At 41.5% G+C, this 27,007-nt stretch overlaps 1 protein-coding gene and 2 long non-coding RNA genes across 7 annotated transcripts in view; 1 reads left to right on the forward strand and 2 right to left on the reverse strand.

Annotated features, from left to right (window-relative positions):
• Positions 1–5,357, reverse strand: part of SALL1 (spalt like transcription factor 1) — a 15,006-nt gene extending 9,649 nt beyond the window's left edge. The window contains exons 1-2 of one of the 4 annotated variants that reach the window (XM_075101593.1): positions 5,157–5,357; positions 4,804–4,896 (exon numbers count right to left, since the gene is read on the reverse strand). In XM_075101593.1, coding sequence (XP_074957694.1) covers positions 4,804–4,879 — 76 coding nt within the window. In that variant the 5' untranslated portion in view covers positions 4,880–4,896; positions 5,157–5,357. The other 3 variants (XM_075101592.1, XM_075101590.1, XM_075101589.1) reach the window with 3 other exon arrangements.
• LOC142061060 (uncharacterized) lies at positions 4,334–25,232 on the forward strand. 2 transcript variants are annotated; one of them, XR_012662036.1, is made up of 6 exons: positions 4,334–4,738; positions 13,412–13,555; positions 14,628–14,794; positions 21,956–22,088; positions 24,269–24,471; positions 24,767–25,232. It is a non-coding gene; the product is annotated as an uncharacterized LOC142061060 (long non-coding RNA). The 2 variants fall into 2 exon arrangements; XR_012662037.1 differs by lacking the exon at positions 13,412–13,555.
• Positions 23,269–27,007, reverse strand: LOC142061061 (uncharacterized). The gene is made up of 3 exons (XR_012662038.1): positions 26,849–27,007; positions 25,316–25,433; positions 23,269–23,438 (listed from the first exon to the last, which is right to left on the reverse strand). It is a non-coding gene; the product is annotated as an uncharacterized LOC142061061 (long non-coding RNA).

Here is a 27,007-nt window from a genome sequence, read left to right on the forward strand (position 1 = left end):
AAGCGGGTATTTGTGCTTGTATTTCGCTCAGTTTCTAAACTTTGCCATATCATTACTGGCAATACAATTATCCCATATGTTAAAGCCAAATTTTCGCAAAGATTCTCTGATGTCAAAAAACCCTAACAATCTCAAGCGATCGTGAAACTAAGAACAAATCCATCCTAATGAACACAATTTAAAAAGTCTTCCTTATGGATGAATCAAAACGAACACTAGATGGGGTTCCAGTTGCAACAGTTTCTTCAAAAAGTTCAGTGCAGTTTCACTGTTCCAGTGACACGTAAAAGAAAGGCTCCTTAAGGCTATATCTAAACTTTGGCTACATAAACATTGGCAAAGGGACAAGAAAGTAAATCCCTGTTGTTTGGAGGGTAAAACGGAGCTATGGGAACTACCTGTCAATCTCCTCTTCGGGGGTCTGGCATCTGAGGGGTGACAGGGGAATAGGGTTAGCAAAAGAAGCAAAGCTGATAAGGTGAAGCTAAAATAAACTACTAACTTCCTGCTAAGCAACCAGTAAGACTCAATTCGGGGGTCACTGGCAAGATATTGAAGTACATATTGTGATCTGAACCCTGTCACCTTTGGATGGAAGGAGGCTAGCAAAGGTTAAAACAGCTGAACGCTTAAGTTTTTTTCCTAGCACCAGACACACACGAAGCAACAATTTCGCTTGCGCTTTTCAACTTTCATTTTTTCAAGACTGCAAAGCACATAGGTGTGTGATGCACCTTCAAGTATGGAAAATACACGCAGCAAAGCCACTTTGAGAGACTCCTGCCAGGAGCTGCCCCTTTTGTTTTTTACAAACAGTTTCAAGAAACATAATTGTGTTTTCTGAGAGACACCTAAGGTCACTCCAATAAAGATTCGTGTTTCCACAATTAAAGCATGAATATGGTTAAAAGCCAGTTATGCAATAAGCACTGGTACAGCTAAACATACAGAAGGGTTTGTCCTCAGGAAGCCAGATGCTATTTAGCATCAGAAAGATAAATAAAGTACAAACTAAAACATAAATATTTTGCAGCGAGACAGAGATGCAGGTTATGATGGGGAAACACACACAAAAAGGGTCTGAACTAACACTGGGTTTAGACAACTTCCACCATATGGGTTTCAGCAATTATTTCTGAATTGCATCTGCATAAGTGATATTTCAAAAGGCCCTCTACACTTCGGGCTCACCTTTGGAAAAAACACAAGTGTCTATATTCTGAACCAACAGACTGCAGTTACCGCACAAAAAGGCCTAATTATGTAACAAACTAAAAGCTGCCTAACTAAGCAATTATTTCTCTTAAGCACCCTGTCCTTCAGATCTTACTAAAGAAAGCGATCATAATTTCTCTCATGTCATGGGCCCGGTAACAATTACATGGATGATCATAATGCTGCAGCATTAGGAATTCACCAAAATCCGTTTTTGACATGAAAAGGCACTGGTTCTGACAAGCCTTTATATGGCAGGGGAGCAAGTATTTTCTCTTCCTCAAAGTCTAGCTAGCTTATTTCTCCGATATAATTTTTGCCTTGGAAAACTACCCTCCAAGAATATTCTTTCACAATTGAGAATGCAATTCCAGATAACAAAAAAAATTTCTAAAAGGTCATGAAAGTGGCTGGAGTTATTAACAAAAGGAAATAATCCCACAATCTCCTGCCCACTTCCTACCAGTAATTAGTTACTTGTTGAATATAATTTACGCTGCAAGTAGTTTCTGCTATTAATCTGAGAGCCGTTCTATTTAATCCAATGCAAACTTTATGAAATGCTCACACACACAATATTTTACAATGGTAAACTTACTTATCCATTGATTGCACCAAAATTACATTTTAGGTGGAAAGTCTTCCTGGTAAGAGTGAACTGCGTGAGCTTTGAACTTTAAAAACAAAAAGAGAGCAGTTAAAAAAAGTAAAAAAAAGCCCATGTTGCTGCAGTCTGATGAGCTTTTTTCCTATCGATCTTTAGATATGAAACCATAGCATAAAGTTTTAACAAACCAGAATTCAAATCAGATGCAAGAAATTTTTGCAGGGCCACTCTACTCGTTCGCTCCAAATACTGCCCAGCAGTACCTTACTGCAAGAGTCTTAAGGACTAGCAATGCTGAATTTGCCTGAACCCTGTGCAAACTGTAGCTGAATTGGCAAACCTGACTTCACAGTATGAAAGGAGAATAAAAGAGCGTTTGGAATTTCGAGGTTTTGTTTTGCAATTTCAAGGTATGTAATGCAAACTTGTCCTCACTACAGCTCACCCACCCTGTCTTGCTCGAGTGTGAAGCTGCTGCCAGGGCTGGGGACCCCGTAAAGGCGGAGGGTAGCTCTATGCTAATATTATTACGGCGTTCTGAATCCTGAAACACCATTACAAAACACACCCTCTAGGCAACTTACTCAAAACTTATCGTCTAACCATGTAAACCAGCCATAACCTAAAACCATTACCAGAGAGGGGCAGGGGGAGGCTCCTACAGATTTTATAGTAAAGTTCACTGTTTTTCCTAGGAAACCGGTCAGTATTTTTTAAAAATAATAAGCTTCATTATTTACTTATTTAACTCACGATAGCCACACAAACTAAACAGAAGCTTCACTTCCATGCCATCAATTCAGGCAAAATCCAACTTACTTCAAGGACATCCTTTAGCAACAGGCAGGGAAGCTGCTCAGTTAACATTCCTTTCTCACACTCCCACCGTCTTTCATTTGAAAATGATGTGCAAAATCAGATCAAAACACTACAACCAGAAGAAAACGACTACTTTTAAAAAAAAGATACTTGGCGGTGTTTTGATCTGTTCCATCTACTAAAAACAAACAAACAAAAAAAAGACAGCGAACGTTAGAAGATGCAATCATACAAAGCGGGGATGTGAAGAATCCTTCTCTGCTTTCCCAGCAAGATAATTTCCATTTCAGCTTTCCCTTTCTCTGCTCACTTTCAGAAGTTCCAAATTCTTTCATAAGAGGCCGATGAAAGGCAAATAAAAACCTAACGTTTTCCCCAACTCCTGCTCCAAAACTTCAAGAGGAAGTAGAAATAATATCGGAAGAAAAAATAAATACTTTTACTGAGATGAGAAAGGGGATTGTGCTGAGCAAACAGCAGAACTCGAGTGCACTCAAAGCGCACAAAACTCAGCTAGAAACCAGAAGTCGCCTCCCAGGAACCAAATGACTTTTAAGAAACGTTGCGGCAGAGCTAGGCGAAGCGAGCGCTTTTACATTCGCTGGTTTAGAAAGAGGGCGTCCCACGGATTTTGGAAGCCGGGAAAGTGCTTGCAGAGGGAGGAAAACATCCCGCAAACTTTCCGACTTGATTTATCGCGCGGGGCCCGGGACCCTCTACCCGCGTTTCGCCCCCGCGCAACCCCAGGCACCGCACCGGGCACCGTCGGTGCCGGGGCCGCCGCCGCGTCGGGCGGAGCTCGGCGGCCCCGGCGCGTCGGGCCCGGCCGGAGCGCGGAGCGGCCGCGGGAGCGGAGAGCCCGGCGCCAGCGCTTCCTTGGGAAGTTACCGCGGGAAGCCCGAGGTGCTTCCGACCGGCGGGGCCGGGTGGCGCAGGGGAACCTCCATGCCCGTCCCTCCCTTACCTGCCCGCCAGAAGCGCTTCTGCCCCGCGGCGCCCTCCGCGCCCGCCGCCGGCGCGTCCCCTCGCCGGCCCCCGGCGCTCGCCCTCCTCATGGCCGCTGGGGGGTCCGGCGGGCGGCGGGCACGGTGGGGTGCTGCCCTGGCCGGGCGCCCCTCGCCTTCCCGGCCGCGGCTCTCTCGCCGACCACTTGTCGCCCCGCGTCCCAGCGCAGGTACGGGCAAGGGCACGCCCGCCGGGCTGCGCCGAACTCCCCCTTTTCCCGGGGGGGTGGGGGGAGGAAGGGAAAAGGAAAAATAAAAAGGAAAAAAGAGAGAGATTTCACACACTCCCTCTCCAAAGGACACAAAGCCAGCGTTTATTTCTTGCTCACTGACTTGGAGGGGAGGGGGAGACGGCGAAATAAAAAAAAAAACCACAACATTGGGGGATCAAAACAAGCCCTGCGCTGCCCACAGCTCCAGCGCTTGCGGCCGCGGAGCCCCTCTCCGGCGCGGCGACGGCAGCTCCCGGGACGGGGCGATCCCCCCCGTGGCCCGGCCCGGCTCGGCTCGGCTCGGCGGCGGCAACTTTTCCGCCTCCAGGAAGCTTTTGGTGCAGCCGGAGGCCGGGGCTGCTCGGCGGCGGGGCAGCGCCTCCCGCTCGGCGGAACTGCGGGGGAGTAGGGGGTCCTGAGCGCTGAGGTCCGTGGGGGTGTTGCGGGGGGGGGGGGGGGGGGGGAAGAAAGTGGGTACCCGTGGGGGTCTTTCCGCCCCTTTCGGGGAGACGTTGCGGGCAGCGTGTGTGGCCGGACGGGGCACCCGTCCCGCGGGGCTGCAGGATCAGCCGCCCCGCCGCAGCCCCACTTTGTTCCCCCGCTCCGCGGGGCGCGGAGAAAGGCGCGGGGGGCGCGGATCCATCTCCCGCCGCCTCAGGATGCCAGACCGCCCCGCGGGGGGAGGGAGGAGGGAAAACATCAAAAAACGGAAAGGGTTTGGAGTTTCGTTAAGAAACAAGCGAAACAAAACGCTGAGTTAAAAGAATAAAATAAAAGCCAAGAACTTGGACCAAAACCCCAGAGGGAACCCCCCCGCACGTAACTCCGGGAGATCCTGCTGTCCCGCTCCGCTGCCCAGCGCGGTCCCGGCTCGCCGCAAGGTAAGTTGATGTATTTTGTGTGCGTTTGTGTTAAAATGTGTGCGAGGGAGAGGAGAAGAACTCACCATTTCGCTGGGATAACAAGGCCAGATCAGGGTCGGATTGGAAATGCTGAGGCTTCGCCTGCTTCCTCCGCGACATGCTGGCTCAAACATCAGCTGGGGCAGAATAAAAAATTACTAAAAAAAAATCTTCTCAAAATTACGGAAATCGAGCCTCCCCCCCCCCAGCCTCCCCAATCCTCCGCGCACCGCGCATGTGTCCTGCTATAATTATGATTATCAATAATGCATTGCGATTAATCATAGAGGAGCTCTTTGAAAGGCTATTGGCACATGGCCAGCTCTATTCAAACCAGCTCGCCTTAATCAATTAGGCGCTGATTTGCTGGAGACCCTTGTCTCTCCGCCGCTCCCACCCAATGAGTCGATCCATGTGGCAGGAGAAGGGGCTGGATTTCCCCAAAGCTGTTTGGATGCAATTTAACCCTCTTAGCAACCAGCTGGGGCTGCATCGCGCCATCCCCGTTACTATAGGAATGTGTCTCCCCTCGCCCCTTCCTCCAGCCCAGACGGGCTCCCCGCGCCTCCCTCCCTCAGTTTTGCGTTGCGTTTCACTTTTTTTAAAAAATTTTTTTTTAAAGCTTCTTTCCCCCACGCCGCCTCTCCCAATGCCCTGACCCGCGGAGGGAGGGCAGGGTAAGCAATAATCGATCGAGGGGAGGACGCACGGCTGGGGGGAGGTCGGCGGGGAGCAGCGGGCCCAGGGGGGCGGCCCTGCTCCCCGGCGGCGCCCGGCAAGTGCCTGCGCGGGGAGAGCCCCGCTGCCGCCCGGCGCTGCTCACTGCCGTTCGCTCCGGCCCACTGCTGCTGCGAAAAGTTTACGGAGGGTTTTTTTTATTGTTGGTGGGGTTTTTAATGTTTTTTTTTTTTTTTTTCTTGTTGGGTTTTCTTCCTTCTTGTCCCCGCATTTGCAAATAAAGATCCGTTTTCACCCTCCCCTGTCTCCCGCCCCCCCCCTTTCCATATATCACGGGCCCGAGGGGTGCTGAAAATAGGAAGGGTTTGTTTTCTACCTCACACATTCCCAGGACAATTAGGGCGCCGCTGGGAGCGGCAGGCCGACCGGGCGGCGCCCCGCCCCCTGCCGCCGGGCCGCGCCGGTTGGCTGCGCCCGCCGTCAATCCGCCCGCCACCACCCGGAGAAGGCCGGTGCGAACGGCAGCGAGGCCGGGGCTGGGGGGCGCACCCCGCTCGGCGGCCCCGGTCCTCCGCCGCCCCGTCCCCCGCGGGATTGCTCCTGACTTTTGTTTTCCTCTTGGACGTGGGGGCCCGAGCGGGAGCGGCCGAGCCCCCCTAATCCCGCGCTGGGCTGGGCTGGGCAGGGCAGGGCAGGGCAGCCGGGGGAGGCTGGGGCTGGGGCTCCAGCGGGCAGAGCGGACCCGCGCCAGCCGCCCCCGTGCGCTCTCCTGGGTCCCTGTTTGTGCCTAGTCCTGTAACACCAGGACCGTGTGGGCGCTGTACTCCTACCGTGTAATCACGCATCAAACCTCTACTCCCGGCTGTTACTTCCAGAGGAGGAACCTCTTACAAACAAATTTCACGATCGCGAAATGAAAAGCGTAGTTTCAAAGAGACTATAGACAATGCTATTTTTAATATCTCGTATATCCAACGATACACATTAGACTGCAGACGGATGGCGGGTGTTTCCCGCGCGCTCACGAACCTCTCTGCTCTCCGCACCCCTTCGCGTGTCACTCTGCTCCGTGCACGCAAAGTTACTCTGTAAAATAAGCTGAGCTGGGAGAAGCGGGAGCGCAGGCGATTTCTTTTCCTCCACTCTGACCCGTCTAGTGGTCTCTCCTCCCACTCCCCCCGCTGGATTATTTACTCTCCTACAGAGCTACTCCTTTTTCCCGTATTAATATTAACAAACTCTGTAAAATCAAGAGGCTGATCAGATACAACTCATTTCAATTTCAAATGAGCCGGTAAAACCTAGAGAGCGAGCGAGAGGAGAAGGGAAAGAGGGAGGTATCTTCCCATTCGAGAAACGGACTCACTCGCCTTTTCTTCTCATTATTAAACGAAAGAGACTAAAACGTTTAGCAAGGGTGAAAAAAAACAACAGCCGCCGCAACACCCAAACAAACGCACGCATACGAACGGAAAAAGTCTCCCAGGTGCCACCCCAGTATTTAGCCAGCGTTGCAAACTGGTCACTGACGCTTCTTTTCATTTCTGCACAGGGCGAGCCCCCTCCCTCCCCGCAGCATTCGGTACAGTAGATTTTGAGAAAAAGACAAACGAAGCTATCAGCGGGGATGATGTTGAAGAATGAAGATAATAATGTTGCTATAGGTGGTACTTCACATGACATTATTTTTCACTGAATATTTAAAGAGATGTTTCGGCAGAGATGGATACACTCAGTGCAGACTGTCACCCTCCTTACCCTGTGACAGTGGGAAAGAAACCGAACCTGAACGAGTAGAAACACACACGTTACTTATCGCTAGCCACACGTAGATGCACACAGAATACCCACGCGGATCTCTTTACACATCTGTGTTTGTATTTCTAACTGTATCAATCACTCCATTAGCTTCCCACGGTTTCTAATCTAGCCGCTTTCCCAAAATTATTCGCGTTTACGATTTCATTATACATTTGTCGATTAGCTTAAGACAAATTTCCCCAGATGCGTTGTACTTTTGCTTCGTGGCTGGAAAAAGGCGGCCGTGGGCTGGTAATTAAAAATCAACAACAGCAACAACAAGAAGAAAACCAGTGGTTTAAAGGCAAAGAAATTAATCGGGAGAAATTAAGTTTTATAACTTTTTTCCCCGTTTCTCTTCTCCCTCGCTAGTGTATAAAGCGGCGCGTGGTATTTCATCTAGGACCGCTTGATTATTTATTGTTTGTTTTCCTCCCCTTCGTTGGGGGCCGGGAGGGGTGGGGAAAGGGTGGGGGCAGAGCAGCATTGCCAGGGCTAGAGAAAAATCGGTCTTTATTGTTGTTGATAGCAGTGCATCAATTAAACGTCATTGTCTCGAGCAGAAGTTGTGAGAGTTCACAAGCGTAAATACTCTGATCTTGGGTTTACCCTCTCGAAGCTCCAAATGACAGTGACAGATATTTTTCCCTCCCCGCCACACCTTGGAGATTTTTTTTTCCCTCGGATTATTCTTTTTAATGGAGGTGGGAGGCTTTCTAATGTGCTTCAATGCAAATCAGCCTGGCTGGAAGACACCCGTGGTGGGGATCGATCTCCAGTTCATTGAGATGAGCACTGAAGGGAGATGGTAAACAGAGGATAATTTGCAGTTCATTCTGCTGAGAGACGATTTCAATGAGATGCAACACACTAGACTGGATTATTGTTATTAAGGTTTGCGATCAGACACAACACCCTTAACACGCAGGGGTTAAAAACTACACAATCCCCACGTAGTTATAATACATCGTTAATAACGATCTGGGGGGAAAATCCAATTGATTTCATATTTTCTGCAAATTTTCACCTCTGGAGCAGCTCGGAGGGCGGACTGTGCGTGGACGCAGCGGCTCCGCCGGCGGAGGCACCCGGAGGGTCAACCCAACCTGCGGCACCGCTCCGGCTCAACGCCACCTCTGCACAGAAATTAAAGCACCATCAAGAAAACGCTTTCCCTGTATAATCCAACCATTCACATTTTCGAACTGCAAAAACATCCGCTTTTTAGTTAGCACGGCAGTTTTTTTTTTCCTTTCCTCTTTTCCTCTTCGTCTTCTATGTTCTCCTTTTGCCCTTTTTTTAACTAAAAACGGTACACTGCAAGAGAGTTTCAAACATCGCTACAGCTAACCTCTCAAGTAAGCCGTTTTTCGGCTAACAGAGGTTACATATATTTCAGAAATGTGTGTAATTAAGGGGCATCCAGATGCTGCACTCAGCTGGGAACTTGGCTTTGTGCTCCGATGTATACTAAACTTTTGAGACAGTCCTGGGGCGCAGCTACCCGGGGACAGCGAGCACCAGCTATCTGGGATTGTTTTATTATCAATAGCGTGGATCACGCTATTCAATATCGACACTGCAAGTCCTGTGACTGTGTGGGTTTAGGTGTGACTACTTTTGCGGACATGCTGTCAGCTGTCCCCGTCCCCCCCGCCCCTCCTCCCCCCCCCCGACCTTGCGCTCGTCTATTTTATTATTTTATTTTAGAATGATAATTCCCCAGCAAAAAAAAAGGGGGGGGGCACCAGAATTGAAGCCTTCTCCTTTATTACTGACAACTAATAATTGATCATTGCTCATGAACACAATCTTTTAGCTGCATAACTGAATCCTGAGCAATATGGGTTGAGCTAAAGGGAAAAAAAAAAAAAAAAAAAGAGGGGCAAGAGCCTCCCCCTCTCTCCCCCAAATCCCAGAGAATCGCAGTCCCCCGCCCCCAAGATAAAAATGAACATGACTAATGCCATAACCGGCCAAGGTGGGATTATTTAATTCAATTCTTTCTTTACACATTTCCTGCCTTTTGTTTGACCTGATGGCTGGCAATTTTTTACACCTAGCTGTCCCTTTTGAGTTTATTGATGAAGGTGCTTCTGAAATGATTATCAAGAGATTTACAGCCATCACTACCCACCTGCAGGAAAAGTAGTAAAATCAATCCCTCAATCAATCAGACCCCTCTGTGCATATCTTTTTAATCTGCTCTTTTAGCTGTTTTATTACAACACGAGCATTAAATATGTTTGTTTCAAATTTAACACGAATGCCTCCAAAGGACTGTGACAATTTAGACATAAATCACAAAGTAAACAAGCTGGATGGAAAATCCACTTTCTCGGGCAAGAGTGTTAAAAACCAAGGAATAAAAAAATACCAGCAATATCAGCGTATAGGCAACTATTGTGTATGTACAGCTCACAAGGCAGAAAAATAAATATGCAGCCCTGCAAAAGACTTTCATGCACTTCTACGTGATTACACAGAGAACCTAGAGAGTGCTAGTAATTACAAATACTCTCACATCCTAAAGCCTGTCATTATTTCCTCTATATGATATGGCTTTTTATAGCAGAATGTCTTATTTCCCATGTTAAAAACATAAGCTTTTTTTATTAAATGTCATACTCTTGAGAAAATGTCTTGATTTCAATATTATTAGTGAACTCAAGCTATCACTCTATCCTTTCTATACCCTTTTTTTAGGTTAATGAAATAAATTAGAGGGTATTTCAGGTAGGCTGCTTAGGTCAAAAATCTTTCCCACCAATTTGTTATACAGTGGTCATCAAGTATGGACAGAATGAGTCTATTAGTTCTATAGAGAACGAAGAATTTTATTTGATGCCACAGGGGAAGTTTCTTCTGCAAGCCACATGCCTTTACACCACAGTTAAAATTTTTTTTTATATATATCCTAGTGTCTCACAGCCAAATAGAGCCTCCACCAGAAAATCCGTAAGTTTAGAAATGAAGTGGCAAATGTTTCTCCTTAGATACAAAATTTAAGAAAATATTCTGGGCTGCAAAGACATCTTCCAAATACATATTGTGATGTCTCTCATCACAGAAAAAACTCTGTGTAGAACAGAAAAAAAAAAAGACACTGAAATGTGTACATGTCAAAAGAAGAGTCATGAAAAAAATACACCTGATACTGGATGATGACCTATAACTACCTATCAGCCAAGGTTTCCTCCAAACATCTTGCCTTGAGAAAAGTGCCCTTATACAGTAGGAAAGCTTCAGAGTCACAATTGCTCTGCACCCAGGTATCTATTCATGAGAGTCATAGTGAAAATTTTTTCAAAATTACCATACCTACAATTTCTTTATCAAAGCACTATTTAAAACAGTATAAAATATGGAGATGGCAGCCATTTAAAAGCAAATGAAGGAGTAGGACTGAGGGCTGTATTTTCCAGGATATTTAAGGGGAAAAAAAAAAAAAGTGTTCTTAAAAAAGTGCTCCCTTAGGATTTGCTTACCTTTGCAACAAAATTACACAAAAATTCTGTAGTGTGTCAAAATACAAATATACAAGGCCAAAATTTCATATGGCAATTGTCTGTGAAATAGAACATACAGATGTTTTTCTACAAGGTAATCATCTAAGAAAGTAAGACCTGTTGTTGTCACCAAAAGATTTTCACTGTCAAATCAGATTTACAGAATGTGCATTTTAATTTGCATTTTAAGGTTTTATTTATAATCTGGAGAATATGCAGATGTTGCAGGATAAATATGCCTTACACCTCAGGGGAAATGTTGCCTGTAGATTCCCAAATTTCTTGACTGTTGAGAAGAACCTGACAACCCCTATCATTTTCATAACATATTTTTGATTCAAATACAGTGGAAGTATTTGTAAGTACATACATTTTGTTTGCATAATATTGAGGTGCCCTGATTAATACATGGTGCTTACAATGTGAAAATTGTTATACTCTTTGCATCAATGCAAGAAGCTAGCTTGGCAGCCACTAGTTGCAATAAAGTAAATGCCTCATGAATAATGTTCTACTTTAAATGCCTGAGCTAGGTAAGAGTCCTCATGATCCATCCTTTGCCCCTGGTTTGGGCCAGCCTGTTAACAAAATTGGTCTGCAATGGCAGTGTGCAAAACTTATCCCTCTGAGAGTAAATGTTTGTTCACACACTTGCACATGCATTTTCTCCATCTTGTGGGGAGCCCATTTCATGGAGCAATCTGATGCCGCAGCCGCATTTTGCAGTTTTCTTCCCATTGGTGATCATTTAATATTCAGATGGCAACAACAGCCATCACCTACCTCAAAACGTAACTCCAGGAGTTTCTGATTTCTTAAAATAATTCTGCAGTAGGCAAGAGGGAGAAGACTTGATCACTGAGCTGCCAGCCAGCTCTTACTGAGCTATCAGCAGATACTACATCAGTGACCCAGAGATAGCCTTGAAAACTACTGCTCCATAAATCTAAGATCACACAGTTGCCACCTAGAAGATGAAACTCACAATTTCCTTTCCTTGCCTAAGCAAAGCTCAAGTCACAAGCCTCAAAAAAGCAATCCTCACAAAAAGACTTAAAAAAGACAAGATCCTTTGTCACAAATGCAGAAATCAGATTTGGGTTTAGAAAAAATTGTTTCCATCCCTTAATGTTTATATGGTAACCTTGGACTTCCAGCATGGCTGTACAAACTACTTCTTGAATCTCACCCTGAGTTACATATTCTATGTTACAGTCCTTCTTCACAGAACTTGAAAATGCATCTCGAACGGAGTGTCCAGGATTGCAGAACATTTTTATTTGCATGTTATACGCTGCTTTCTGCAGTCTAGCTGGCTCTGCCCACACATTAAGCTCATCTGAGCTTGCTCTGAGCCACTGACACATTAGAAGCACTGCCCAAATAAGAATTTAAAGCTTGAGCAAGTTTTAGGTCATACTAAAGGCACTTGGTGCAAAATCATGTGTACAAAGACAATTGTAGCCCCAGTCTGTACCGGTTCAGCAATTCAACCATTATTACATCATGTACATACTGCAACAGGCAGAGCAAAGGGGGGAGGAGAATCATACTTGAATAGAAGACAACAGAGTACATTTAGGAAGATCTTGCATCAAACACCAGTGCTTGTTCTACATCTGTTTATAAAGCTGCAGGATACGTCATATACTCACTTGTGAGATCATGAAAAGCCACTTCTCTTGTCCTCAGAAGTTTGCAATGCAAGTGCCCAATCCTAAACACATTGCTGGTGAAATTAATCCTTGTGTAGGAAGCAGAGCATTGACAGGGGAGTATGAGAAGTGTTCCAGTCTAGAACTGCACATAAGCAAATTTGCAGGAGGGGCTAACCATGATAACCAAATACCTTGTTTCTGGCCACTGCCTGTCACTACCCCATGCCTGGAAGACACTGTCCCACCAGCTGAGCTGGGGCAACCCACGGGTGGGCTCTCCCAGTCTGTGTTGCACTAGCATTAGCAAAAATGTTTGCATGACATCCTCTGCCAGCAAGTGATGGAAATCTCCTGCATGGGGCAACAGTGCGTGGTATGGTAACTTCTTAAGCTATTCCAGCTGTTTGCAAATAAAATATGTGTCTAAGCCCCCAGTCTATACAAACCGATTTCTGAGAGGAGTTGTATTTGTGTGAGTGTGCCAGATCAGGCCTGTTACTAGCTTCAAGCGAGTGTAAATAACTGTTACATAGAAAAAAGTTCTAGAGAAGGCACCAGTGACAATGATTAGCATGTAAATAACATACCTCTCAGTAAGATGTCTTTTGTTAATACGTTTAGTTGACAGTTGCATACCTTTGCACTCCCATACATTTTAGGGCTTGAAGTCACTTGCTCTGTCTCTGAAGTTTACTCAACCTGGCTTTTTCTGCAGCTGAACCAGCTTCCATTTTTATGCTGCATGAAAGCACAAAGGTCTAACATGTAAGAATACTAGTTTTGTGAAAACATAGAGCCAAATGCGTTATAAGTATACTGAATTAGGTGGAATTAAACAAAGAATAAATATGGTTCATTTCCTCCTCCCCCTTCAGTACTGTCCTCTCTAACACTGTACATGTAATCTCACAACAAAATAACATTGCTGCACTCACTCTGTCCAATCAGTAGCATTCACTTACTCTTTTTCACTCCTAGAATTTTCTAATAGCAAAATTTAATTTCAGCCAGTCCTGCTCTCCAAGGGCTCCCAGACCTGCTGCTCCTTTGCGCCACTGGTAATGCACTGTTCGGAAGTAGGACAAGACCTGCCCATGTTCAGCAATGGGAGTCACACTGAGCAGAAGCAATTAGCTAAACTCTGTGCAAAGGTAAAAAGTGAGATGGATGTGAGCCTAATAGTGAGAGACAGCTAAATCTGCATTCAGGGCCAGTGCTGCCACCACCAGCCATGCAAAGTACGCAGCTGCCTAGGGCTGCAAAACGTTTAGTAACACTTCCTTGTGCTAGTGACTGTGCCTTGTGAGGGGGCCTATGTTTAAGGTTTAGCCTAGAGCAACAAAATCCTGTAACAGGTGCTGGTTGCCATATTCAGGACAGCCTGCAGGAGTTGCTTGCTGGTGACTGGGAAAGCACTCACTGCTTCTTTAAGCAAAACAACTATGACATTTAAGGAGTACATCTTCTTAAACTACCTGTTCAAGACTAGTCACAGGTAATCTTGGTTCTTCAAAGAGATTACTCAAATGTGATATAAATACTTAATAATCAAAGACAAAAACTTTTACTGGTAATTTGTATCCATTTTTTATGATAGCACAAAATTATTTTTAAAATAATTCTAACCAGCAACACACTTCAGAAAGTTCTAATGGGATTGACTCTCCTTTCAGAAATGAACTGTAGAATATGCTTTGCATTATTCTGCTTCCTTATTTTCATTCTCATAAAATCAATCAAAGCGATAACTGGAATGTCTAGAAACAGCCAGAATTTAATCTGGAAGAATTATACACAAGTATATCAGTGCTGGAAGTGTATCTGCTTGAAGGAGCTATGTATCTCTACAGAGAATGCAATGTTCTATGCTTGAAGCATTGGCGTATATCTACAAGATTAAACTAATTTCAGTTTAGATGGCATTATGGAATACTGCTTTGAAATATGCATGTTATAAAACTAAAAATAAATATATGCTAAAAATTTTAAATTAATTGAAAATACTTTCATTTTATTACAAACTGTATTGTTAATGTTTACAATGTATTCATTAAATATTAGCCATAAACCCTAATCTAACCCCAAATTTTGCTAGGCCCAAGAGTTTGGGGAAACCCAGGTGTCAGCCCAAACTTTGTGGCTCAAGCAGATGACCAAATTTATCTAGTTATAGTTAATGTAGCAGAGACCTGTCCAGTGTTTCTAAATACAATCCTTTTACAGGTCCCTTTCCAACTGGTGTGTGAAGAGCCCTTTTTACACGGGATATATGCTCTTTTCTAGGGTGGGAGAGAGATCAGTTCCCTTCTTTGACTGATTTCTTATTCTGAACTGCACAGGCCATGCTGGAGGAGTTGAGGCATTGGCTCACCAAACTGGAAAGAATACAGGTGAGATACTGCTTTCTATACCATATAAGGCTCTTTCTACACTAAAGACACCCCTTTGACTGCCAATCCTGGTCCCCATTTAGGTAGGTAAGTCCTCAGCAGTGGAGCCACAAAAGCAAGGACCAAGGGCCAAAACTACCTTGGAAGCACTTGGCCTCAGTGCTCCAGTGGTCCTGTTTGCCTGTGGATCCTATGGTTTTAGGAAGTCCAGGAGGTTTGTGTGTAAACCTTGACATCCTTTTAGAAGAATACAAAGGAAATTTTGTAAAGTTTCCCTCAAGCACTTTTTCAAACCACGTGGATGTTACTGGATAGGGATTTAGTCTATCCCAATAAAAATGGTCACACTTTTCAATACAAAGCACACAAAATTATCAAATAGCTCAACCGCAATATACTCTAAGTTCCTTGATAATTAAAGATTGGACCAGCTGATCTTTTGAGGTCCCTTCCAACCTGGGCTATTCTATGATTCTATGACAGGACAATACAATTTTACATTGGGTTATACTATTTGCATATTTACTGCTTTATGATATCTTTCCAAATCAAATAATATCATTTGGACTTTATTGTGGAAAGAATGAAGCTGCTTGACTGACACATGATGTTGAACTAACTGCATTAGAAGCTCTGGCTCTTCTATTTCTCTTTCACTCAGAAAAAGGAAAAAAACCTCTGGATTTGTTCTGTACAAAGTTGCAGTACTGCAGGCTAAAACTTTCCTTCTCAATCTAAAAACTTTCCTTCTCAATTTGAATTAATTTTAAATTGTTGTGCTTTATGAACTTCCAAATGGGATTCTAATTGTTGACAGACATTTTACATTACATGTATCTATCACTTTGATTTAATACGCATTTTCATTGAAGTGGCCTCTAAGGTGGCAATTTAACAGCAAGACATGCTGTGAATTTTAGACATTAAAAATATCTAGTTTTCAAGTTTTTTTGTACATGTGAAAATGGTCCTCCAGAAAAAAAAAATCAGAGAAAGTCTGTATGGCTGAATTATCAAAAGCTAAATATCTCCAAGAATATTACCTACTGTTTTAGTCAGTCACAGTCATCAGAGGCAAACTGGGTTTTACATTTATGCAGCATTTCAGTAGTACACTTCAAAAAGTATTAACCATGAAAGAAATAAAATTTATTTGGAAATCCTATGTCTGGTTTATTACATCTCATGACCTGATTTAATTTTCTTCTACAGAAAACTCACATTGAAATGTCTGTAAGTAATAGGTACTTCTTGTCAACTTTGATAAGAGACATTTGAAAGGAATTCCAAATGTATTCTGAAAGATAACAGCAAAGCTAGCTTTTCTGTGTCCCTAAAAGAGTAGAAACCAGACCTAGGAGAGCATACAAGCTACAGAAGAGACCTGTTCTATATCAAGTCTACTTTTGAGATCATAAGAACTGTAGTTAATATATAGACCCTAAACTATAGACAGTGACAGCACAGTGGGAACAACTCTGCCATTTTTACTTAGAATTTGTTAAACAAAATATTAGCTACTTTTAAATACTTGCATTTTCTTCATAACTCTAATACAAGCATCTTGGCTTTGGCTTATTTTATATAAATAGCTTTAGATCATCTCGTTTTTGTGGTCCTGCAGGATGTCCCAAGACCTACACTTGATGGCAAGAATAAACATTCATTAAACTTCAAAGGCTGCCAAAAAGTCTAGTTATTTTGATTTAGGGGAATCATTTAAATTAATCCCTATGTTTGTGTAGAAAATATGTAATGTAATCCATTTCTCTGTCTCCAGCTTCAAGTCACTTACTGTTGGAAAAAAAAAAATTGCTTTACTAATGTTTCCTGTCTTGAAAAACTGGGGAAAAAAATGAAGACTTCATATGTTTTTTAAGAATTCTGGCTTAGTGGCATTGAGAAACGGATATTATAATACACAACTGTGCGCTTACATCTCTGCATAACTGCTGTTAAAACTAACACACACAATAAAGTTTTTCAGCTGGAGCAACAAAACCAGATTTTATGTATATGTATGTATATATAAACTTTTTTTAACAAAAGCGCTGATTACTTTTTTTTGAGTGGCTTTCTGCCTTAGCACCCCAACTCAGCTGAGTACTGTTCTGCTACAGAAAACTTATGGTCACCTTTGTAACATATCTTCCTTTTTGCTGAGCCCCTCTTAAAATTGGGCAGAAATTTTAATAGGATTGAAAACTTGGTTTTTAATTTAATTTTTACTTTAAAAGTAATCCACTCCTCAGCTGAAAGAAGTATGTCAAGCATGTTGTGTCAGAGGCACCGAGAAAAAAACTAGGAGTGAGAACCTCAGCTATTGTAAATCACTGTAATGCCACTGAAGCCAATATGACTATGTCAATTTAGACTAGCTGAGGTTGTAGCCTAATATTTGTGCTGAAATGTTGAGGCTATAGCTGTAACTCTGAGCTGTATAAATATTTGTTGAAAGCTGACTGTTAGGGTGCAGGGGGTGGACTGCTCATTAGCAAATAGTGAGGACCCTTGTCTTTTCACCTTTCTTAAGGAAACCCTTCAATTTTTTGGGGGTGGGAATTTTGCCTGGGTAAAGGGTACAAATATGATCTTTCTTACTTTGTGCAGGGATTATACTGTATACAGTGAAACAGTAATTTTTATCTGGACTTTTGAACTTACACCCGTCTGACTGTCCTACACTGATTCATGCAATGTACTGTGCATGAATGACCAGTAATGTTTACAAAATGAATTAGCTTGACTCCAACCCTCTAGCCAGAAAGTAATCAAAGTGAAGAGCCAAGCTATTGCTGAAATTCCAGCTTCACTAGCTAGAAACTGCATGCTATGTCTCACTAATCAGTGTATTAATGTAAAATGTACATGTTCTATACTGGAGGAAAATTAATAACAGCAGTGATTCTGAGCAGTCTACACACATTAAGTATTCCTCCCCCATACTGTTTTTGTGTGGTGGGCAAGTCTGATTGCAAGATATGGTACAGATACAAAAAAAGTGAAAAAAAATCTATCAGCATGCAATTAAACCACAAGTTGAAGTGCTTTTTCCCCCCTAAATTAAGCTCCAGTTAACATTTTTTTTTTTCTTTTCTTTCAAAGCCAAAGTTCATAGACTTTTATTCAGGAGCCTTCTTATACAGATATTTTTAGTAGGGTTATTCATAACTGGTGGCCCTAAAGTCTTGGAGGCTCTGGTTTATTTCCTCATCAACCATCTAAATATAAGAATTCTGCAACATCAGAACTATCTGCAGAATAATCTCATCCTATAAAACCCATCAGCCTTTGTTAGATTTAACATAAAAATTACTGTGAAAGAAAACAATTTTATTTAAGCATTTTGTTTGGGATGGTCTGAAACTCAAAATGGATTACTGAAATTCCCCTCAGAAAACCAGCCTCCTAATCTGAAAAGCACCACTTCATATAAAGCTGGAGATGTCTCAGAGCCAAATTGTTTGCTCCTGTATATGGTTAGAGCTCCAGAGGGAGAACATGAAAAAAGGCTCTGTTAATTTTCCAGCAGAGCATCTAAACCACTTCCCCCACCCCAGTCAGTTAAAGCAAAATTAAAACAAAAATAAACCCCGATTAACATGCGAGATCTTAATTTGATGCAAATTAGCATAACTCTACTGGATATGTGACTTAAGCAGAGTTATAACAAGACTTACCACCAAGAAGATCTGGGCCAAGGTATTTTAATGGTTGTTTCACGTGAGTGGGTGAGAACCTGATTCTTCATTCTTATTCAGGCTGAAAACAAGGAATGCACTACAGAGCTATAGATCGGTTGAAGAATTGATTTTTTTTTGCAGGGAGGAAGGCAAAAGAGGCTCAGTTCTTCCAAAATTAGCAACCACTGATGCTGCCCAAAACCTCCCCATCTATATCATAGCTTCATCCAGCCCCTGTTAGATTTTATTTCCAGACTAAACTTGCAAATCCAGAGGAGTGGTAAAAATTAATAACAATTGAGTAAAATAGTTTGGCAAGATATCTTTAACACTACCTAAAAATCAGAGGTTAATAAATAGTTAAATTTAGCTGTAGCTTCCCATAGTATTTTAAACATAAGTCAATATTTTTGTCTTTTGTTGTCTCAGGATTTCTACAGGAGCACAGAGAATTTCATCAATGATCTTTCCACACTTTATTGCATTATGCCTTTGTACTATTATCCATCTGTACCCTTATTTAATGTGTTATCAGCTGTATGAAAATAACTACCAGTCCTTTCACCCCAGAGCAAGTATCAATAGGAAGAATGACAGTGGCTAGTTTGCACACTTGAAATGGTTTATTTGTTGCAGTCCTGTGCACAAGATGTTTATCAGTAAGCACCAGACAGCCATGCAGAAGAAGGAGCCTTAGTTCTGTCTGAGACAGCCTCTTATTGCTATTGATAGTTAGTATCAGTGTCCAGTCTGAGAAATGGAAGTGCTGCAGGCAACTTCAGTCAAGACACCCTATTGATCTACCGCTTCCTTTGCCTCCCTGAAGCTAGAGAAGAAAAAAAGGGGAGGAAAAGCTTGCTGTATAAGGGGCAATGCAGCAGTCTATGACTTACCATCATTCAAAAGGGGTGTGTATGTGCATGGATATTCCTGATATTCAGCACCTCAGAAAACAGTAAATCACATGCACAGCCATGATAAATATAAATGTCAATGTGTTAGAAATGTCCTTTATATAAGAGGTGTCACTAGAGCTACATTTTTAGCATGAAACATTTTTGCTGCTTTTTATTTTTCATTGACTTATTGTGCTTCTGTTATATCTGTCTAACACAATCAATCTAAAGCATAATATCTGAGAGTCCTATTCATAAATAATACATATTTGGGTCATTTTCATTTGTATTCTACAATGAAGATTTACAAGCCAGAAACAAAACAAGAAACAATGTGTGGAATGCTCTTATTCAGTGGATAAGAATATATTACTGTGATCAATTAATCTGCTTTTCTCTGCATTAGGTGGACATCTTTATGGTACATCCATAAGGGTTTATAACTTAGGAGAGACAGAATCAGCTCTAAGGCTTGAACATAAAATGCCTTTATTCAGAAAAGAGAAACTTTTCCAAAGTTTGGTTTTTAAAATTTTTTTTAATGGGAAATGTGTTAATTACGGCAAATTCAACCACAGCAATACCCACATTTTATGTCGCTCTGTCCTATACACTACCCCTCATGTTAAATGAAACAAAAATTGCCTACATTATACCATAGCTAAAAGTCAAAATAATAGTTCTGCTGATTTTTATAGTGCCATTCATCCAAAGATAGTTACATTCTAACACAAACCATGCAAATTCATTCAACAGGAGAGCAAACTGACAAACAGAAAGGTCTAGCTCAATTTTTTTTTCAGCCAAAAGCTAGTAGGCAAAATTAAGTTAAAAAAACTGACCAACTGTGTGCATATCAATTGCAGGAGCAAGTAATAACAAGAAAGGTGAAAGAAAGACTTAAACTGGTATTAGCATATTGATATCTCATACAGAAACTACAGTCACCTGTGCAGTCACCGCTAGAGCTGGTATTCTGATGATGGGCCATGTCAGAGGAGCAGCAGTAATGGCCCAGATATTTATAAATTCATCCTGCACAGAAGGAGCAAAGGACAGGGCTTGGTGGTAAAAATCAATGTTAATTTAGGAAGAAAAGTCAGGATATGGGCAATATAAGCTGGTGAGAAAAAGTCTGGGTGAATGGTGGGAATGAGGACAAGACTGGCCACTGTGGCGGTCCACCCCTTTGCCTCAAGCGTTGACAGATGCAGGCTGTGCTGTGCTCAGTGCTTTGGACTGTGGTCCTCAAAGTGGGTTACTGTATTAGTTTTTCAACTCTGAAAATTTGCTACAGCACATCTCAGATAAAAAGTGAAATGAGTTTTGCAACTATAGCAAAAAAGCAATTTTCCATTTCATAGGCCTTTTAAAACCCTTTTCAATAGAAATAAAAATAACAGTAAGGGGGGGGAAAAGGCTAAATTTCCATTCCTGTTTTTATAGTTTGACGTTGCAGATGTTTCTGGGTCAGAGGTGAACATGTCTTTAGGTGTCAAAATATTCAATAACCTGAGTCAAAAATGATCCAGTCACCAAAACCATGACTGTGTGCCAGAATATCCCCACCTCAGAAGCTTGCTGGCAGCAATGTGCTCCAGGTGTCTTACAGTACACAGACCTGGTAGCCATTTTAATATTTTCCATGCTTATGTAAATGGACTTGATGTGTGTTCATCAAATGTGGGAAAATCCCACAGAATTGTGTGCCATCTGTTTATAGGTAAAAGGTCTGCTTTGCTGACAATTTAGTGAAAAATCAGAAAACAATGAAAGCAAACAAACTTTTGTTCTGTTTTGGTTTTATAACTCTGAGGCTTAATGTTGTATCAAAAACCTAACAAAGTTCAAAGGTTCATTCTGTTTGGATAGCATTGTCGTTTTCAGATGTATGAATATTACCTGAGCCCCACAGAGCCCTTAAATCTGCACCTTGTGGCTACAACCTGCAACCTAGTGAAACCCTGAGCAAACCCAGGATTCAGCAGGACATGATGAGGGTGCAAGGGCCACCTCTTAAGAGGCTGCATGTCTGCGCTGGTGCCCTGGACCAGAAGCCTCTGCGAAATACTAGCTGACAGCATTTCAACACTTCTGGTTGGCCTCAAGTGAGAAACTCAGGCTGAAGCAAAACCTAAAAGGCTCATTTAGGAAAAGCATCACCTTATTTTATTTAACACCTAATACTGCATTTGCTTTTTTGTAAGAATTGAAGCCAAGTTTAATTCAATTAATATGGCAGATGCCAATCAAAGTGTCCATATTTATTGTTTTGGTCTGTTTTAAACAAGACTGTCGGAGAAAAGGCAGTTGCGTCCGAGGTCCTGAAAGCAGCTATGATATTAAAAGGAAGGCTGTGGTCGTAACGATTTTCAGCATCAGTTGATAGACATCAACCAATCATCAGAAGAGGAATTTGAGACCTTTCTTGTCCTTGCATTCCATGTGGAACATGTACTTACTCTTTTCTACACAGAACGAATAAGAAGGCCTGGAAAATTTACACCTGAATATGAGTCAGATGTTGTCAGAAGATGTTGTCAAAGTCTGTTTCAAAAGTGTATTTCATTATATCCCACCAGGCAGTGAGATCTTGTCTTGGGTGAAAGAAGAGTTAACGCAGCTGGCAAAGGAGAAAAACATCAGAAGAAAACAGATTGACAAAGCTAATGAAATCCAGACATGTGCAATCTAAAATCTCAGATGTGATTCAAGGTAAGCTAAAAGCACACTATAGCATCAAATACTGTTAAACCATCCAATACAGCCTGAAGAGAAGACAACAAAATCTCTGTAGAGACATGCACTAGATGCTCAGCAAGGTAGGTCAGCGTATCTCCATTGAGATAGGCTCTACTGCTTTACATGGGCTTAACCCTGCCCCTAATGGCCTAAAATAGCTATTTTAACCTTGCCACCAGCATTGTATTGGTGTATAAAAGTTGAGAAAAAGAGTTTGAAAGTGCCTATGGTCAGTTAATTAGGAACCAGTTCCCCACAGTATAATCTACTCCATTTGCCAAAAGAGACAAGTTTTATGTGTTTCAGTCAAAGTGCAACTCCTCTAGTAATGTTCCTAAGACATTTACTTTGAAAATGAGGAACCTTATTTCCAAGGTCAATCTGAGGTTTCCTGGGTTCAGACTAAAATACTTTGTGGGGCCAAAGAAATACTCACTGGGTTCTAGGGACCAGGGAGCGTATGTGTAGTTTGAATGTATTTCAAGTCATCCTGGGAGGTCTTTTCATTTTTATGTATTTGTGTCTCCTCAGACAACATTTTATTTTTTTTCCCTGAGAAACTGGAAGTGAAGTAAATGATGACATTTTTTGCCAGTACATTTCAGTTGGGTCATTTCCTGCATTGAACCAGAGAACCTGCATTATTGGCACCCTTTCCAGAATGTATTTCCTTCCAGTGTGTCATATGAAACTATAGTCAAATTTTGCCCAAGGGCTGCCATTCCTTCTGTGTTAAACTAGCAGGAATTTCTGTATAAAGCAATGGTTTTCTTTATGTGACCTTTGACAGTGGGAGTGTTGGGAGAATTATATTATATGTTGTAGGGTTAGTGCTAGGCAGAGCTTCGTACACAGTTGTAAATTAAACAGCAGCATTTACAAATGATCTCCATAATGAGTAGGTGATTGGAAGATGTGCTGCTGCATGCTGTAGATTAACATCTGAATAGAGAAACTATCACATAGCCCAGGAATGGCAGTAAAAGTTTAAAAGAAATATTCAATATTATAAATCATAATAAAAATAAAATACTTACAGCTGCCATTTAAAAAAATATTTTTAAATTTATTTTTTTTATATATTTTGTGTCAAAAAGATGGAGAACAAGTGAAATAGGACTACAGTGATTGCCACAATCTTACTTGCCTGGAGACATAACATTGGACATCCGGTTTAACTAGGCAGGTGCCAAGAATCCTCTTGCAGATGCTATGGAGAGGCTTTCAAATATAAGAATGTACAATGACCCCCTTCCTCTGGTCCTTTCTATGGTTTCTGAGTTGCTCATTAAACCAGAGAAACCTCCAGTGAGGTTTGACGACCTGAAAACAGAGAGGAGCTAAAGATTCAAAGTTTTAAGTAAAACAGCAATTATAGAAAGATCTACAGCTCCTTCCATGTAATCAGGTAAATTATGAGAAGTAGCATAAAGCACCTAAATTGGAGAAAGAGTGGAGGAAGGAGGAGTGAGGGGAGGAAAGGAGGTCCCTTGGGAGATATCTGATAGGATGCTTGGTCTGTGTAGAGGGCAAAAGGTTAAGTGAAAATGAGATGAAGGAATGATCAGATATAGTCAGATCAGAGACAGTTAAATAAAGGAATGTGCTAACTTAAGACAAATGTGCAGAAGCGTGCCTGTGCTGAGTATGTTGGTGTAGCCATTCTTCAGCAGTTCAGAAACAGAAAGGAGAATTTCCAGTTCCCAATCCACATCAGTCCTAGCTGAAGCACTTCCCAGCAAAGAAACAGAGGGATAAGGTTTAAGAGTCCTCTCTGCTACTCCAGTAGAGTAAAAGGATATTAAAGTGCTTCTAATTTTGTGTCCAATTTTTGCAGGTCCCTTTTTACTGCTGGTGTGATATAAATCATCCTTATTGATAAGAAATTAAGTCATGCCTGTGCCATCTGTGGTTTTGGACAATGCAAAAGACGCTGTTTAAAGAATATGAAAACAAGTACTAAGAATTACTTGAAAGCTGCAAACTTTGCTGGTTGTCTAACATTTTTATGGGTCAAAGAGCTCTTGTTAGAATGGGTTTCCATAACAACAAGCAATATTTGGTTAAAAGAGGTGCATAATGTAGCAAATATATGATTGGGACACAGTCAATATAAAACTTCATTAAATATTTTGGTAAATCTCTGTTCTCAGCCTACTCAACAAAAAATGGCCTGGGATGACAAACAGCACCAGAAAGCTCAAGAAGTATCTGTACTGGCCAAGTCTGGAAATGATCACAAGAATTTTGTTCAAAAAATCGTTGGTGGCTCACGGCCTTTAAATGTTTCTAAGAACAGACTTAAATTTCTAAACGCCAAGATGAAAGTTCAAATTCTTATACACATAATTTAAAGGTCAGTACTTTTCATGTTTCCTCAGGAGCTTAATTAACATATACAATTAGACCTGGGAATTAGGAAATTGGAGCTTTAACTTATCTGCTAGATGCTAACACCTGGGGAATACCCAAACCAAATTTCTGAGAATGAATTTTGGTATGCTCAACAATTTTGGTGTTACAGCTTTTTGAGGGGAGAAATCGTTGTGTGTTCTTTACAAGGAGTTTGATTAGTCATGGAATTCACTAACTGTAGCTGAACTTCTTATCTTTAAGACTAACACAGATCCCACATATATTTATGTCAACAGTAAGCTACAATGAAAGAAGTGTGAGCCTGTAAATGAGGAGTTTCAAATGAAAGAGGTGGTTGAAGCATTTTGACCCTATTCAATCAAGGTCAGTTTTCCCCTGAATTATATCTGTTTCCTTGTCTAGCATTTTAGATACCTTCCAAGTGTCTATCGACGAGAGTTTATAAGTGGCATTCAACAATGAAGAAGAAAGCAAGCTGCTCACAAAGCTCCCCCTTTCCCCATGTGATAAAAAGCACTATTCCAGGGGAAAAGAAAAAAGAGTGTTTGGGTCCCAGTCATAAGTGCCTATGGGAAAGGAGTGGTGAAAAGAGGCCAACAACTCCGGGAAACAGGGACAGGAGGGAAGAGCACAAATCAGCTTTGTGAGCTAGCAAATGATGGATGGCTAAATACCAGCTGAGAGAATTATATACAATTGAGTTTGTATTGTTGCAATTATTAAAGGTTTTTTTACTTTTAATTTTTTGTGGTAGGTGTTCTTACTCCTTCCTTACAGAAACCCTTGATTTTCACTTGCTAGATACTTAGAGGCACTTGTCGTACCCAAAAGCTGATTTCAATTCTTGTATGCCAGGAAACCTTTCCACTGATCAAAACACAGTTGCATAGGCTTGCTTGATCTATTAACGGGTGCCACAACTCTGGGGTATGTCTGTTATACCTGTGAACACAGATATAATTAATATAACAGATATCATACATATATGCAAATCTGGAAGGTAAAAATGATATAGTTAGACAAGTTTTTCAATTTGCCAAACCAAATCAAGATATCTGAATCACCTAAACAAGCATATACTATCTGCACTTGGACTACTGCTGCTGCAGTGACATCAGCATGTTCTTAATGTATTTTATTTTACATTGAGCTTGTTTTTTAATGAAAGATCTTAAGAAACACAATTTTTAAACATACTTTAATTAGCTTTTTCCAGGCTGTCACCTCTCTGCAGCCTTTAAAAAGCTCTTTCCATTATTTCCCACAAGTTGCTTGGACATACAATATCAGCCCACAGCACTACATGAATTGCCATTCAGTGGGCAGTGATCCTCTGTATTAAAACTATGAAAGAGCAACCTTCTTTCTGCTTTATATAAAATGCTTTCAGTGTAAGACAGGGAACAGAGTATTTTCTTACAGATAACATTTTTATCCATTACAGAAATGCACACCATCCCCTTTGCTAACAAATAATAGAGGCAATATCTTCAGTATATTTTATTATATTAATACATTTTTATATTACAATTTTATCTTCTTCACTTTGACATTTATTTCCCCTTTAATGAGTCAAAATGCCTAGCCAAGAGCCCTTGACTTTAAGCACATTCTTAACATCAGCATATTAACTGTCACATTCTGGCTAATAAGCTTAACTTACCTGTTTGAGATCTTTGTCAAACAAGACCTAAACACCCCAATTTTAAAAAATTGATGTAAATGTAAACTTTCACTTTAGTGGCACTGGAAAGACAACAATGCTGTTTCATCATCATCATAACATGAACATTCTGTATTATGGTTTTGCTCCCAGCTATCTTTATCAGTGATAAGTGCCTCTCCTTGTAATAAAAGATACTGAACAAAAAGTAGTTTAACAGAGATTTTGAAGTCTTGATTTGCAAAAGTTAGTCCATTCTGAACCCTTCATTTTATTTCCATTTACGTTGTGAGGGCAAACAATTGTTGTAGCTTTCATCATGAGCTCAAGCATTACATTTTAGCAGACCAAACTTAAGTGCATGCAGATGAGTGTAACATCAATTTTTTTTTTTAAGGATATTACAAACACAATGGTAAGCAAATCAATGCAACAACAAGGGAGCATTTTTTCATAATCTTGGGTAATTCTTAGCAAAGTTGCAAAGCTTCTCTCAGGATTCTAGATAAAACAGTTGCAGGTTTTGAATATTTTTTAATTCCGACTCTTAAATCACATTAGCATGAATCACATTATCAATGCAAGGGAAAAGATAAAAATATATAGCAGATGTGATTTATTTTTAAGAATAATTTTAGAATCTGATTCCTCATCAATTATGACTATTTTAATGGAAGGAGATTAAACAATCTACCTGGCATTTAGACAAAAGTGTTGTCCTTTTCCTCCCTCCTAATACAAACAACTCTGCAGGATTTGAGGTATCTGAAAAAGCAATGGTGACAGATTTTCTGTATATTCTTTTATTCTTTTCTACTAGGAGAGCGATACATACAGTTGTTGAAATTCTCTG

The sequence above is a fragment of the Phalacrocorax aristotelis genome, chromosome 8 (genome assembly GCF_949628215.1).
Source record: "Phalacrocorax aristotelis chromosome 8, bGulAri2.1, whole genome shotgun sequence".
In the NCBI taxonomy this organism is placed as follows: Eukaryota; Metazoa; Chordata; class Aves; order Suliformes; family Phalacrocoracidae; genus Phalacrocorax; species Phalacrocorax aristotelis.